The 16,172-nt window shown below is 39.2% G+C and overlaps 1 protein-coding gene across 1 annotated transcript in view; it reads right to left on the reverse strand.

The window, feature by feature from the left end:
- Window positions 1-2,541: 2,541 nt before the first annotated feature.
- The window catches only part of PKIA (cAMP-dependent protein kinase inhibitor alpha), a 41,613-nt gene continuing 27,982 nt past the window's right edge, over window positions 2,542-16,172 (reverse strand). Inside the window, exons 2-3 of the mRNA XM_056110593.1 lie at window positions 9,755-9,932; window positions 2,542-4,068 (exon numbers count right to left, since the gene is read on the reverse strand). Coding sequence (XP_055966568.1) covers window positions 3,989-4,068; window positions 9,755-9,905 — 231 coding nt within the window. The 5' untranslated portion in view covers window positions 9,906-9,932 and the 3' untranslated portion in view covers window positions 2,542-3,988. The remainder of the gene's footprint in view (window positions 4,069-9,754; window positions 9,933-16,172) is intronic.

The raw sequence follows: 16,172 nt of genomic DNA on the forward strand, positions 1-16,172 counted from the left end.
TATATTTCCGAAAAATGTATTACTTTTAATATCAATTATGTGAGCATGCAACACCGCTAAGTACAAAAATCATACAAGCTCACAAATGACTTCAGAGACTGCCACTCTCAAAGAACATTGGAGGGCCTAGGAGGACAACATTAATCACAGACCCCTTTCATGTTTTCATTTGATTTCTATACATTTCCTCTCTATTACTATAGTCTTCTTTCAGAAGCTATGCTGCCTGAAAATTACAATTTCAACCCCTTGTTTCTGCTCTGAAGAGAAAGAGTATTATTCATCTTCTAACATTGTGCATCTTCACTGTATCTGAGCAAGACTCAAGGACAGGACATTTACAGCACTGGAGCAACTGTCTAAAAACTGAAGACATCTATTAAAAAACAGTACCATGATTTTTTTTTTTTAAATCGCAGTACATTGGCAAACTACGTTTAGTTGATGAAAGGTAAAGTGAACAAGCTCATGCTTGTTGAAAACCCGAAACTGTTACATTGCTAATTATCAAATGAGTAGCATAGAAACTGAAAAATCTGAACCATGCTACGTTTACTGACTGCATGCTAGAAAAATTCTTTTGGAAAGTAAAACACAAAGAATAAGTTCAGATTGAATTTCTTTCTTTCTTTCTTTCTTTCTTTCTTTCTTTCTCTCTCTCTCTCTTTCTCTTTCTTTCTTTCTTTCTTTCTTTCTTTCTTTCTTTCTTTCTTTCTTTCTTTCTGTCTGTCTCTCTGTCTTTCTTTCTCTCTCTCTCTTTCTTTCTTTCTTTCTTTCTTTCTTTCCTTTCTTATATGAAGTACTCTTTCCAAGACCTATTCACATCTATGTCATTATCCAGATAGGAGACCTTGTGAAATAAAATCCCCTTCCTTCTATAACATAAGGAGGTCAACTCATCCATTTCTGAAAGTTTCCTTCACAGAGAAACATTATTTAGTTATATGACAGGTGCCATGGAACACTCCTTAGAGACAGACATAATTCAAATCTTAATTTCATTATTTATTGGGTTTTAACACATGGAGAAATTATATTTTATTGAGCTTTAATTTTCTATTCTGTGAAATAGGCTAGCATACGTGTGTATGTGTGTGTGTGTGTGTGTGTGTACAAGTGGGAGGGGCAGGAAAATTCCCAAACAAAATTCCAGAATCTTCACAAAAATGTGTAAGTCTACAACTGTACCTCAGGGTGTCTCACTAATAAAAATTAAAAAAAAAATTCCAGAATCTTGAGATCCAGTCTATACTCAGCCAATTGGGCCATGTGGTTCAGTGTTACAGTCCAATGAGGCAGCGCTGCTTGATCCCTGCCAAGCTACCTCTGTAAGCAAATTATTTGAGGACTAAATGAGAGACTATGCTGCAAAGAGGAGATTAGCATAAATTTGATTGTTTAATAAGCACTGAATGCATATTAAACCAATAGTTTGTGTTAGTGTTCTACCCTTTCTATCTTTATAAAGCCTTACAATTCCATTTATTTTATTGATTAGCAAGTAAAATCTGATTTTAAAGAAATTGTGAACTTTTGCTAAGCAACATTTGTGAGATGTGGGCATTTTTTAAAGATTTTTAATCTTCTAGTTAAGGAATGCCTCTGGGTTTAAATACAGCAGACGAAGTAGCAGTAAGAGGTCAAAAGAATTCAAAAGCTCCATATGACTTCACAGTTTTGTATTATTAAATATTCAGAGACAAGCATGACAGCACATGCATTAATAATAATATATCACAGAAGAATATACACCCTCCATATTTACTGTGCACTAATCCTACACTTCACAACACCATATTAAATTAGTTTTGAATTTCATAACTTTAAGGTTAAAGAGAACTTCAGATTTACAAGAAAAATTTTCAGAATTGTAAATGAGTGTATTGAAAACATAATTTTATATATTGGGTATTTTACTTTTAAATTTTTTAATTTTTTGGTTTGGGGGCCACAGCCAGCAATGCTCAGGGATTACTCGTGGCTCTGCACTTAGGAATCACTCCTGGTGGGCTTGGGGGACCATATGGGATGTCAGGGATTGAACTTGGGTCAGCCACATGTCTTTGTGCCCTACCCGCTGTACTACTTCTCCAGTCCCCTGGCTTCGATATATATAAAAAAAACTATTAGAGACTGTCTAAAATACCTCTGGGAACATATTTTTGCCCCACCAGTACGAAAAAAATTTCCCCTATTCATGGGTAGATTTGTTTGAATATTAACTTGGCATTTCAAATCTAAGAGTTAAATGAATGATGTGGCCAAATTTTAATCTTTTCTTTTTCTATGATCTGAAAGTCTCTGTTAGACTCTGAAAGACTCACTCCGAACATTTTCTTCAGTAATATTTGATGAAAGACTAAATAATGCCCATGTCCTTATTCTAGTCATTAGAAAAAATACTGTACAGAGAGTCAGGGCAGACTTACCTTTTTTCCTACATGAATCTACAAAAAGGCTAAGCTTTGGAGTGTCCATGTGGGTAGAATAATCCAGATATGTTTTGAGCTACTTAACATTGGACTGTATCTAAGACTCAAGGACAGTTTAGTAGAATCTTTATTGTAAAAGGTCTTCCTGTTGCCTCCTATTTTTCCAGTAATTAATGAGCCACTGGCATATTACTGGATGTTTATTTATTACCACTGATAAATGATTTCATAATACTGACCAGGGAGATTACACAACTCACAGAAACTTTCCATATAGGAACCATGATGTGAAAACACAGCAGAGGTGATCAACAGTATTAATAAGGATTTTGTTAGCTTCTAATTATGATTGTTGTATCAGAATGCAATTCACAACGATTAGTAAAAGTTTACAAACATTAAAAAGTATGTAATAACATTTGGATCTGATAGGACTGAAAAAGATATGAAAAACATAACACAAGGGCTTAGCTTTTGTGATTGGTGTCCACACGATTGCAGAAAGAACATTTTGTCCATATCTTGCAGTTTTGTGGAGATAATTATCTCCTAATTTATGTAGTGATATACAACTTTGTGAAAAATGTGATTCCATAAGAGCATATTTCTAGTCATTGGTATTATTTTAATAATAATAAAATAATTATTAAATTATTTCATTTAGCATCTTCCCTAGCGCCTAATAAAAACATTAGTTGTGAAAGTTGTCCAGTTGGGGAGAAGTTGTTTGCAGACTGAATTCTCTGATCTGTGCAGAGACCCCAGGTGAAACATGTGAATTCAGATTATATTCACATTAATGAATATTTAAACTAATGCAAGAGGATTGGTGAACCCGCTGGACTTAATTCATCAAGATACAGCGATCAGGGGAAAGATCAAATTTTTATCAAATTGTTTTTAAAAAGTGCATTCTATCCTGTGTACACCACCACACTATGAAGAAGGAAAAAATCCAGCCCTTTTAAAAATGAGTGGTATAAAAATTCACAGTAATGTACATATTTTTTGTTTCTCATAAGCAGTCGAAGGGGGCAGTGCTGAGTGTCTATATTGTACAATACAAAAACAGTGTAAAGAACACAGCAAGAACACACGGATACGTAATGCTGAAAACAGTGCTTTCTGGATGTTCTTTTACTGGGTGAATACTTAGGCCAGAGAGTTAAACTCTGCGGTTCAACCAACCCTTTGCAAGTAGACACAATTAAATCCTCTGACATTATGAGGGGCCAGACACTACAGGAAGAATCATCATCTAGGTCGATGCTACTCTCTATAAGCTTCTCATCATATGGTCAAGTGAAAGGAACCAGGCAAAAATGGCATCCAAACACAAACCACATGATTTCAACCATTGCTAATGACAGAGGTAGAGAAAAATCTGTCTGCAGCCATCGCCTCTGCCCCCATTTTTAACACGGTCATGAGCAGGTTCCTGCGATGCAGTACAGCCATTCTCTTTCTCCTCTTTTCCCTCTTGGAAACAAATGCCTTCCAGCCAGGTGTGGAGACTTCAGACATTGTCAGGTGCTGCTACAGGGCAAAGTGAAGTGTTAGCTTTCGGATTTTGCTGCTTCTCCCTGGGTTTCCCCACTTTGTTCTTTTGAATTTCGCTGTGCATCTTCTTCACCTTCTGTAAGAGATAAAGGGTAAAGGTTAAATAAGAATGTCGCTTACCGGTACCAGGTATTTTAGACAGACTTCAGAAGTGTTAAGTTCTCAAGGAGACAGGTGTGTTTGTTTACTTGGTACTCGCTTACGAGCTCAAATATTTCAGGGTCTGGTTAATTCTGATCCTGTGAACTTGGGTCATATGCTCCAAACAAGAATCATTAAAATTTCAGAGTAATTTGTGCTCATCTATGCTTCTGACAAATAGCAGGAAATCTCATAGTAATATAATGGCTCTCAAATACCATTAAGACAGATTTTAGAAACAGAAGAATCATTAGACTGAAATCAAAACTGGGAAGAATTTGTAACTGTTTTTCTCATGACTGCTAAGTATTGGATACTTAAAATTTTTATTTTATACTAACGGTACCGAGAGTATCCCGCCTGCAGAGCAGAGCCTGGCAAGCTCCCCCGTGGCGTATTCCATAAGCCAAAATCAGTAACAAGAAATCTCACAATGGAGATGTTAATGGTACCCGCTTGAGCAAATCGATGAAGAACGAGAGGACAGTGCTACAGTGCTACAGTTTCCTGATATGCAAAGTGATCAATGGAAAGTAAATGATCTAGCGTTTGTCCCTGAAAAACAGGCTTGAATGGTGGTGGGAAAATCTGAGCAAAATATAATGCCCAACCGAAATGCATCTGGACTGTGCATTTAGTTATGGTGCTATGCCACCCTAGGAGATGAAGGGTGTCTGTCCCTCCTTCTGCCCCCCCCCACCCCTTGCGGTGACGGCATGGTGGCCTGCATCTTTTAGAGCCTAATGAACAGCCAGGTATGAGACTGTATTGATGAGGCACGTGGGGCCTCGTGGGATGGGGGGGTGGAATTGGTCGTGCTCCCCACCATAACAATGCTCCGGGTTGCCACCCTCAAATGCCTCCTCCAGCTTCTGAACGACCATGATCCCAGAGGCACACAAACCAATCTCGAACGCAGGGGCTTTGGGCAGTAATCCCTCTAGGTTTATTACTAAAGTATCAGAAATCCAAATTTGCGTGGCTGCTATTGTGGCCACAGGACATCATATGCTCTTCAAAATCAGCAATAGAAAACAAATGATCTAATAATGTCTTTTTGGCAGGTCTGAATGTTGGGGAAAATTCCAAATAATAATGTTGGGTCTTTTGTCATAATATTTGATGTGATCAACGTAGAGAGATAGAGAGAGTAAACTGTAAATCTGCCACACAGGTGGGGTGGGTGGGAGGGGGGTATACCGGGGTTCTTGGTTCTTGGTGGTGGAAAATGTGCATTGGTGAAGGGACAGGTGTTTGATCATTGTATGACTGACCAAGATTTGAACTGAAAGGCTTTGTGACTATTCTCACCGTGATTCAATAAATTAAAAAAAAAATCCAACGACCTGATCAATTTTTTTTTCATTTTGAATCACACCTGGCGATCCTCAGGGGGTACTGCTGGCTTTGCATTCAGGAACTACTCCTGGGGGTGCTCAGGGAACCATATGGGATGGTGGAGATCAAACCAGGGATGGCTGTGTGCACGGCAAGTACCCAATCTGCTATACCATCGCTCTGGCCCCAAGAATTGTTTATCATTTCTATGCACTGCTTTCATTCTTAGTGCAGATGGTCCAAATATGACAAGAACAGTTGAGCATTCACTGAGAATTCAAGAGAACTAGTTTCAGTAATGAATGCAATGAAGTTAAATTAGGACAATCTAAGACAGTAGAATATTTGAGGATAAAAGTGGTTGCATAAATATGAGAAGAGAAAATGATTTCTAAGAGGTTAGAACTATCTAGGTACCTGAGGACAATTCTCAGTGCCGAGCATAATGCTGTGAATACAGAGTGTGACTCGGTTAGATAAATTCTTAGTAAGTCAAGAGTTAATATGGGCCACCAATATTGTTGAGTAGCACTGTAGCACTTTTGTCCCGTTGTTCATCCATTTGCGCAAGTGGGCACCAGTAACGTCTCCATTGTGAGATTTGTTGTTACTGTTTTTGGCATATAGAATATACCATGGGGAGCTTGCCAGGTTCTACTGTGGGCAGCAAGCAAAAATAATGAAAATATTCAGGCACACAAAGGAAATCTTGCAGAATTATCAGTGATATTTCATTCTATTTGTTAGTTTTTGTATTTTAGACTTTTATATTACACTGTTATTATTGGTTTCTTATACTTATAATGAGAAATTAATGCTGTATTTTGCCTAGATCTAGAATTTATGATTAAAAAAACCCAAATTTAAGGGTCTAGAACATTGCAACTAACATGTATAAATGTTTTTTTTAAAAAAAATTTAGATAGGGGCTGGAGAGATAGCACAGCAGGTAGGGCGTTTGCCTTGCATGCGGCCGACCCGGGTTCGATTCCCAGCATCCCATATGGTCCCCTGAGCACGGCCAGGAGTAACTCCTGAGTGCAGAGTCAGGAGTAACCCTTGTGCATTGCCAGGTATGACTTAATGCAGAACCCGGCAGCTTGGAGCAGAAAAGTGAAAGGACTATGCGTTAATCCAGGCCATCAGGTCTGTCCGGAGGGGAAAGGGTGTTGCCCCAGTCGCCTTCTCCTCTCTGGAAAGAAAGATGGTGGCCGCATGGGAGCCTTGTGGACAGCAGGTATGAGCCGGGGGTGTGGGGGCGACTAAAACCTCATGGGAAGGGGGGCGTTCCGGTCCGTCCTTCACGCCCTACCGAGGTCACCAGTTGCCCCCCGCGAGCGGCTCTCCAGCACGGCCACGGCCCCAGAAGCACAAGGACTTAATGCAGAACCCGGCAGCTTGGAGCAGAAAAGTGAATGGACTATGCGTTAATCCAGGCCATCAGGTCTGTCCGGAGGGGAAAGGGTGTTGCCCCAGTCGTCTTCTCCTCTCTGGAAAGAAAGATGGTGGCCGCATGGGAGCCTTGTGGACAGCAGGTATGAGCCGGGGGACTGGGGGAGACTAAAACCTCATGGGAAGGGGGGCGTTTCGGTCCGCCCTTCACGCCCTACCGAGGCCACCAGTTGCCCCCCACTAGCGGCTCTCTAGCACGGCCACGACTCCAGAGCACAGAAACCGATTTCTTAACTATCTGACTTTCAGTAGAAATACTTCCAGGGTCAATAAGTAAAATAGCAGAAATCCAAAACCAACATATAATTCTTGAACCCAGCTGTAGAAAGCAAATCACTTCACAATGCTTTGTCAGCATGTCTGATTTGGGGGGGGGGGTAAACTCTAAATAATAGTGGTGAATCTTTTATTGAAACAATGAATCTAATCAAAGCAGATAGAGTGTTAACTAGAATTCATCTGCCCCACAGGGACTGGGAGGGGCGGGAGGTGGGGTTTTATTGGGGTTCTTCATGGTAAAAAATAAGTTTTGGTAAAGGGAAATGTGTTTGATATTTGCATGACTGAGGCCTAAACCTGAAAGCTTTGTAACCTTTCCCATGGTGATTCAATAAATAAATAAATAAATAAATAATTGGGTAAACAGATATTTGAATTATTTTAATTATTTAATGACTAATTAACATAAATACAATTGCGTCATTATATTTTACTATAAAGTGCCTATTCATTATTTAAATCTATATAATAATTTAACATATTATCTTATAATAAGCAATATCTAGGGGCTAATAAGTCTTAATTTAAGTGTACATATGAAAATAAATAACAGTATAAAATGCACTAATATTAAGAGTTCCTAAAATCAATGCATATTATTTTGAATGGAATATTAATATACATTTTTTGGGGGTTTTGGGGACACACCCAGATGTACTCAGGGCTTTCTCTTGACTCTGCACTCGGGGATCACTCCTGGGGTGACACTTGGTGGCTCATATGGGCTGTTAGCAGCATGCAAGGCAACTAAGGCAACTACCTTAACCTATTTACTACCCCTCTGGCCCCTAAAATAAAAATTTTAGTAAACAAATTAGCAAATTTTTAATTCTTAAAAAAAGTATTTGCGAATCTGGGAACACTGGTGGAAGGGAAACATTGGTGGTGGGATTGGTGTTGAAAAAACTCTATTAGAAACAACTTTGTAAATCACAGAGTCTTAATAAAAATATAAATTAAAAAATGATTTGCTTGCCACAGATGCTCTGCCAAATTAGATTCATTCCCTAAAATCTTTATCAAAGCTGCTTTGTAAGTAACTCTTGGTAGTAATGATAGAGAATCAAGGATATCTAAAAGATGCAAAAGTCTCTCTATATAGACACACACACACACACACACACACACACACACACACACACACACACACATCTCCTCTAGCTCTATTTTCTACAACGGCAAGGCTATGCCATAAAAAAATCTCTTAGAGAAGTAATATTGAGGGCCCAAATGTCACTCACTATTAAGGGTGCCTGAGACCACAAATTTCATCATCGATACCATCAAACATGGCCAAACAAAATTCTGGAGCCACAGGTGTTCAACCTCCGGAGCACTGCAATTTACTGTCAACGTTAGCATTGCAAAGACAACAAAGGGTAGGGTGACTGAAGTTAATATTTAGTGGTCACCATGAGTCAAAGTCTCAAAGAATTTTTCCACGTATACAAAATGTGGTTTCTTAAGTTTGAATTCCTTTTACTTTAAAGGTTTTTACTTTCAGTCAAGTTTTCAACTGTGATACTTGGAACAGATACAAATAAAGAAACTAACAGAGGACTTAACTCAAATACTCAGAAATACTAACATATACTGAAATGTAAACCTCGTTTTCTCTTTACAATGGTTAATTAGACCCCAAAATATGACAAGGTCTAGAGTACAAAGATTTTTTTACAAACTTATTTAAACATAGAGGAAAACTTGAAGATCTCTTTACCTAAGAGTTTATTACACAAAGTTACTTTATTTCCATTCTTAATTTGTTCTATTTATTTTGAAATGGACCCATTTATTTTTAAATGGTCTTGGAATTGAGGTCTATCCGCTTACTTATGAAGCATGTTCAATACCTAAGTCAGTGATATGTTACAAACAGCCAATACTATCAGCAATATTAGTTCCAGCATTATTAAGTATCATACATAAGAAACTTAAGGGAATCCCACTTGTGCGACCTCATCTCATACCATGGAAGGCTTCGTGCCCTTTCCCTTCTTATATAAAATCTTTTTTCTGATTTGGTGTGTGTGTGGGGGGATCTCATATTGACAATAAAATTGAAAATAAAAGTTTTGATTACATTAATAAAATTAAAGTTAGAACTCTGTATTTGAATAGGAACCTCTGCAAAGAAAATCACTGAAAATAAATGGCAATGAGTAAGAAATTCATCCCTAACTTTTCATCTGTTTTAGACTATTTATAATATTTAACTGGGGAATTTTTAGATATTAATCTTAATGACGTGCAACAATCATTTCAATTTCATAGATTTATTCCCCCAACTGGGCTAGAGCGATAGCACAGCGATAGGGCGTTTGCCTTGCATGCAGCTGGCCCAACTGAGTCGGGCTTGATTCCTCTGCCCTTCTTGGAGAGCCCGGCAAGCTACCAAGAGTATCTCGACCCCATGACAAGCTTGGCAAGCTGCCTATGACGTATTCAATATGCCAAACACAGTAACACCAAGTCTTACGATGGAGACGTTACTGGGCCTGCTCGAGCAAATCGATCAACAACGGGAGGACAGTGCTATTCCCCCAACTCACCTGTCTTGTTGATATCAAGACCTGCTAATTTCAATGCTAATTCATTGCTGTTGCCACTTGCCGAGGAAACCAGGATATCATGTATTGCATTTCTTCTACCTGTTCTTCCTGAAGCAATAAAATCTGCATATGTAGTTTCCACATCAGTCATTGCTAACAAATATCCACATAGCAGGGGCTACAGAGGGAGAGAAAAGAGAGAAACATAATATCCATTAATGGTAAGCAAATTAAATATTTAATAAACACTTGTTACTGGCATACAATATGAATATGAAATGGTGATTTTGCTTACAGATTCACAAAGCAAGTGATGCGTGATATCTTTTTTAAATCAGTGATCTAAAAATTTAGATTAAGAATCAGGGGGAGCAAAAGGAGAGAGAGAACACAGGGGATTGCCCTGCCACAGAGACAGGGGGGATGGGGGGATGGGGGTGGGAGGGATATTATCCATGGTGGTGGAAAATGGGCACTGGTGGAGGGATGGGTATCTGATCATTGTATAATTGAAACCAAAGCACAAAAAACTGTAAATCTACAACTTTAAAAAAATAAAATAAAATAAAGGGGGAAAAAAAAAGAATCAGGGGGAGTTAGTTTTCTGTTAAGGTCCTGGCATACTGAAATATTTTAGGATATGCAGATTGTATGCTACTTATCCCAACTTCAAATCTGTCATTGTAGTTCAAAAGCAGTCAAAGACAATATGTAAAAAATTACAATAAACATATTTTATTTATGTAAGTAACCATAGGGGAACAGATCTAGCATGCATTTCATGGTTTGTGGACTGGTTTAGAGATGAGATTCTCTGTTTTAACATTATTTTAGTTAATATTCATCTCCAGAGAGAAGAATTGGGATTGGTAGCAACCCAAGGTGGAGAGTAACACAGAAGTGGTTCAGCCTACGTGTCAGCAGTGTATTACTTGTAAAATCTAAGAACGGTGACGCTGTCAAGTGGTCTGCTTTGAATCAGCTCTATCAATGTTAAATGGTGAAAGTGATCAACTATGTCTCCCAGTCTAGGGATAAAGGTATTCTGTGAGCCCCTTGTAAGTTACGGATTGACATCAATAACAATGATTCTTCCTGAATCTTAAAATTAATCATTTCAATTCACAAAGGAGTCACTGGAAGTAAGGTTTCCCAAACAAAGTTGGTGATATAAATACCTACAAAAAATGAAGAAATTTCCAAGGCAAAATATGAGATCTAAATATTAGCCGGATATCACTAAATGGAAATACTTAATTTCTTGGGAAGAGAGATAGTACAGAAGTTAAGGCAATTGCCTTGCAAGTGCCCAATCCTGTCTCATTTTCTTGTACATATGAGTCAAACCCCAGCACCACTGGGAGCACCCACTGAGCACAGAGGCAGGAATAACTCCCAAGTACTGCCAGGAATGGCCCAAACTCTCACCAAAAATGAAATAAACATTTATTTTTTTCTTTACTTAAATTTATGTCCTAACTTGTTATTTAAATTTATGTCCAAAGAGATATGAATACTAAGACGTAAAATAATGATTAATGTTTTTAATTTACTGACTTGAACAGAACATTAGAATAACATACATTACATTTGTTATAGTCAAGTAGACAGGGAAAGACTCCTGGTGTTAAATTTTTAGGGAATAAATAATGCCCAGGTGTGATGTAAAGTTTTTCACCAACTCTGAAATTGCCCAAAGGTATGAAGGCTCCACTCAGAATGAAAAACTAAAGTACCACCGAAAGGGGTGGATCTGCTCAGTAAAAGGACTAAATGGTCCCAAGAAAAGCTAAAGGCATCCTCAAAGATGAAGCATCACTGACCAAGCAAGTAGAAGCAAAGATAAACAAATGGGACTACATTAAGCTTAATAAGCTTCTGCACATCAAAAGAAACAGTGATCAAAATGCAGAGACAGTCCATGTAATAGAATAAAATATTTACCCAATACCTATCTGATAAGTGATTAATGTGAAAGATATATAAGGCACAGGTAGAACTTGACAAGGAAAAAACATCCGATTCCATCAAAAAGTGTGGAAAAGAAACGAACACAAATTTCCTCAAAGAAGAAACGTACATGGCCAAAAGGCATGTGAAAAAAAATTGCTCTACAATACTAATCATCAGGGTGATGCAAATAAAGACAATAATGAGATATCATCTTAAGCCACAGAGACTGGCACACATCAAAAAGAACAAGAATAACAAGTGCTGGTATGGCTGCGGGGAGGAAGGAACTCTTCATTGTTGGTGGGAATGCTGACTGGTCCAGCCCTTTTGGAAAACAATATGGGCATTCCTCAAAAAACTAGAAATCGAGCTTCCATATGACCCAGCAATATGACTTCTGGGAATATACCCCAAGGACCCGAAAAAACACACAACAGATAAGCCATCTGCACATCTATGTTCATTGCAGCATTATTCACAATAGCCAGAATGTGGAAACTGTATGAGTGCCCGAGAACAAGTGACTGGATAAAGAAGCTACGGTACATCTACACAATAGAATGCAATGCAGTTACCAGAAAAAATAAAATCATGAAATGTGCTTATCAATGGATGGGCATAGAGAGTATCATGCTGAATGAAATGAGTCAGAAGGAGAGGGAACAGACAAAGAATGATTGTACTCAGTTGTAGGGTATAAATAATCATAGTAGGAGACTAAAAGCCAAGGGCAGTAGAAACAGAGGCCAATAGGATGGGACCAGAGTTGGAAACTTGCTACATGCAGTGGAGAGGGAAGGGCAGTTAGGATAGAGAAGTCCATTATGACAGTAATAGCTGGAAGTGATCACTCTGGACAAGAACTGAGTGCTGAAAGGTGATAAAGGGATAAACCTCATAACCTTTCAGTACTTATATTGCAAACCATAATGCCCAAAAGGTAAGAGAGAGAAAGAGAGTGGGAGTGAGAGAGAAGAAAAGTGCCTACCAGAGAGATAGGCTGGCTGGGGGTGGGGTGAGTGGGTGTTGAGGGTGGCAGGAGGGAAACTGGGGACATTCATGGTCCTCCAGTTATTCATCAATTTGCTAGAGTGGGCCCAGTAACGTCTTCATTGTGAGACTTGTTACTGTGTTTGGCATATTAAAAATGCCATGGGTAGCTGGCCAGGCTTTGCCGTGAGATACTCTTTGCGGGTGAGATACTCTCAGCAGCTTGCCGGGCTCTCCGAGAGGGGTGGAGAAATCGAACCTGGCTCGGCCAGGCCAGCTGCGCGCAAGGCAAATACCCTACCGCTGTGCTATCGCTCAAGCCCACTGGGGACATTGGTGGTGGGAAATGTGTAATAACATTGGTGGTGTAGGGAAGGGTGTTGGAACATTGCAAATATTATGGGAAAGACCATTAAGAATGCAACACTCTTTCCACAGGCCACATCCTGGCAAGCAACAAAGCACCAGTCTGGGCAGTTTGAAGAAATTTCTACTACAAAATCACTTTTGTAAAGCAAGTGGTGCATTCTCTCTTGGAAATTTGTCTCCTTTGGAATCTGAGATGTGCACGACTCTCTGGCCTTGTCCCTCTGCTGAAGTCAGGGTTTGTAACCACCCCCCCTCAACACACACACACGTGGTCCACACTCCCCCCCCCCAACACCCATATTTCTCTAGAGAAACCAACTTGTCTTCATTATTCATAATCTACAGAAAGTCTTTTCTATTAGGGAAGACTCTGAAAATCCCAGTAAAAGGATCAAACTGACTTTCCTTTCCTGCAAAGAGCAATTTCCTCATTTCAGCCTGAGTCTATGCTTCCCTGAGAACTTGAGGACCAGTTTCTGTGCAGTTGAGGTTAAGGGGGACTTCAGGTACAACCAAGAATCAGGTGACCTGCAACATAATTGCGAATCTGCCCAAAGGAAGAACTACAGCTTGATTTGTGAGGCACCTCTGAGACCCTCTTCTTTGGGAGAGTCACTTCCCCCACTGCCGCATCTTCAGGACCTAAACATTAAGATAACATTTTACCAAAATGTGTCAATATCAATAGAACAGTCTATTCAAGACCTAATAATGATGCTGATTTATCTGGAGATAATATAGTAGGCAAGGCACGTGCCTTGCATGCATACTACCTCTGTGAACATTGCCAGGAGTGATCCCTTAGACAGATTCCAGGAGTAAACTCTGAGTACCACCAGGAATGCCACCTCCCAACACAGAACAAAAGAATTCCCCCAAATAAACTTGAGTTTTAAAACTTTCTTTTGGATTAGAGTGCATACAGCATTTGCTTTGCACACAGCCAACTTGGGTTCCATCTGTGCCAACTCATCCATCCTCAAAGCTCCACCAGGAGTAATTCCTGCGTATAAAGCCAGGAGTAACCCCTGAGCATCACAGGAGTGGCCCCATAAAAACCCATGGAAAAAATTCTCTTCTTTATCTCCACTGGACTTTTCTTTTTCTTTCTCTCTTATTATTAATGAGTCTGTTCATCAGACCAAATGCATCTGAATTTTCCAAACACTTTTTATCTTATCTTAGTTTTCTTCATTTTTTCTTAGTCTTTTATCTTAGTTTTTTCAGTACCATCCTCGATTAATCACACCATTTCATGTATGGTGTAAAATCCCCTTGAGAGGCCTGAGAGAACGCTCACCAGGCTAAATAAAATGCATGCTTTGCACACTGGTTCAATATATCACCCTTGGACTCCTGAGCACTCTCAGGAATGACCTGAGCAAAGAGCAGAGAACGGGTAGGGGACTTTAACCACAGCCAAATGTGCCTGAAAAACGAAATGAAAATTGAACTATTTGTCACCTTGGCTTTCCTAAGCCTTACGCCAAAAAATAACACGTGGGGCCTTTCTCTCTGATTGCATCACATGGTGGCCTGAGTGTTAGCAGTAAAACTCATAAAATTGTGTCAATTGGCTCCACTAGAAATTTTTAATCCATTATTGGAATAGACTGAGTGGTTCATGCCAACTAATGTCCACTTCTAGTTGATTCTTTCTTATACGCCCCTCTCACTGCCCCCCCCCCAAACACTCTGGGAAGTGTTACAAACCCTTTCTATTCCACTCAATCATACACCATCGTTTAAGAGATGACTCCATCTTCATTTTCTGAGAAAATAAAGCACATCTGCTTCAAATTGTCTGAGATTTCTTTCTGAAGTCTATTTACAGTAAACAACTTTTTTCTAGATTAACTAGCTTTTTCCGATCATTTTCTAGGAAATCTTGTTTTATCCATTTGTTTTCTCCTCAGTAATTTGAGTCTTCTCCTTTGAACTTATCCTTCAAGTTTGGTGAACACATTCAAATCTTCTATTACTAAAATAAATGAATCAACTCCATTTAACTATCCTTTCCTCATACTTTAGATATTTTTTGCATTGACATATTCCTTCCATTATAGTTCTCAAAAATGTTCAGAAATTAATTTTCTTAATTTCTTTGAACAAACTTCAGAATTTTTGTGTTTCATTGATTTTTATATTTCATGGGGATTACTCTCATATATATATTATTAAAATGATATATACCATGAACTTTATGCTGAAGCCTTTTGGCAGTATGCCCTATCTTACTTTTGTACAATTTATGTTACTGTCAGCTATATGTACTGAAACTCCTCTAGTACCAATAGTAAATTATAGAACGAGGATTATTGGCAAAAGAATCAGACACAACTGTATTTTTCTAGATCTTCCCCATTTACTTTCTATATTCAGTCTAATCTCTCCATACTCAATCCTTCATCATTAAATTGTAATAAAGATATATAGATTTCAAGGTGTCCATAAAATAATTTGAATTATGTTTGTTTAATTTTGGGGAACATACAGCAGTGCTTAGGACTTACTCCTGGCTCTGTGCTCAAGAATCATTCCTGGAAACCATATGCAAAGGAATCCTTAATCACCGTACCATTTCTCTGACTCCTATTTGAATTTTGTAGTTAAAGTGTCTAACATAATGTCCTGCATATGGAGGTTGGTGCTGATTAAAAACACAAAACAGGGGCTGGAGCGATAGCTAGCACAGCAGCGGGTAGGGAGTTTGCCTTGCACACAGCCAACCTGGGTTTGATTCCCAGCATCCGGATGGTCCCCCCGAGCACCATCTGGAGTAGTTTCTGAGTACATAAGCCAGGAGTAACCCCTGTGGGGTGTGACCCAAAAAGAAAAGAAAAAAAACCAAACTGGTGCTGGATCGATAGTACAGTGGGCAGGGCTCTTGCTTTGAGCTTGGTTCCCCCAGTTTAATACCAGGCACCCCTCATGATCCTCTGAGCCTGCCAGGAGTGATCCTTGGGGGCAGAGGCAGGAGTAAGTCCTGAGCACCACTAAGGACTCAAAACAAAAACAAAATAAAGGGGCTGGAGAGATAGCACTGCGGGTAGGGCGTCTGCCTTGCATGCGGCCGACCCGGGTTCGATTCTCAGCATCCCATATG

Source organism: Sorex fumeus, unplaced genomic scaffold (assembly GCF_029834395.1).
Source record: "Sorex fumeus unplaced genomic scaffold, SorFum_2.1 ptg000002l, whole genome shotgun sequence".
In the NCBI taxonomy this organism is placed as follows: Eukaryota; Metazoa; Chordata; class Mammalia; order Eulipotyphla; family Soricidae; genus Sorex; species Sorex fumeus.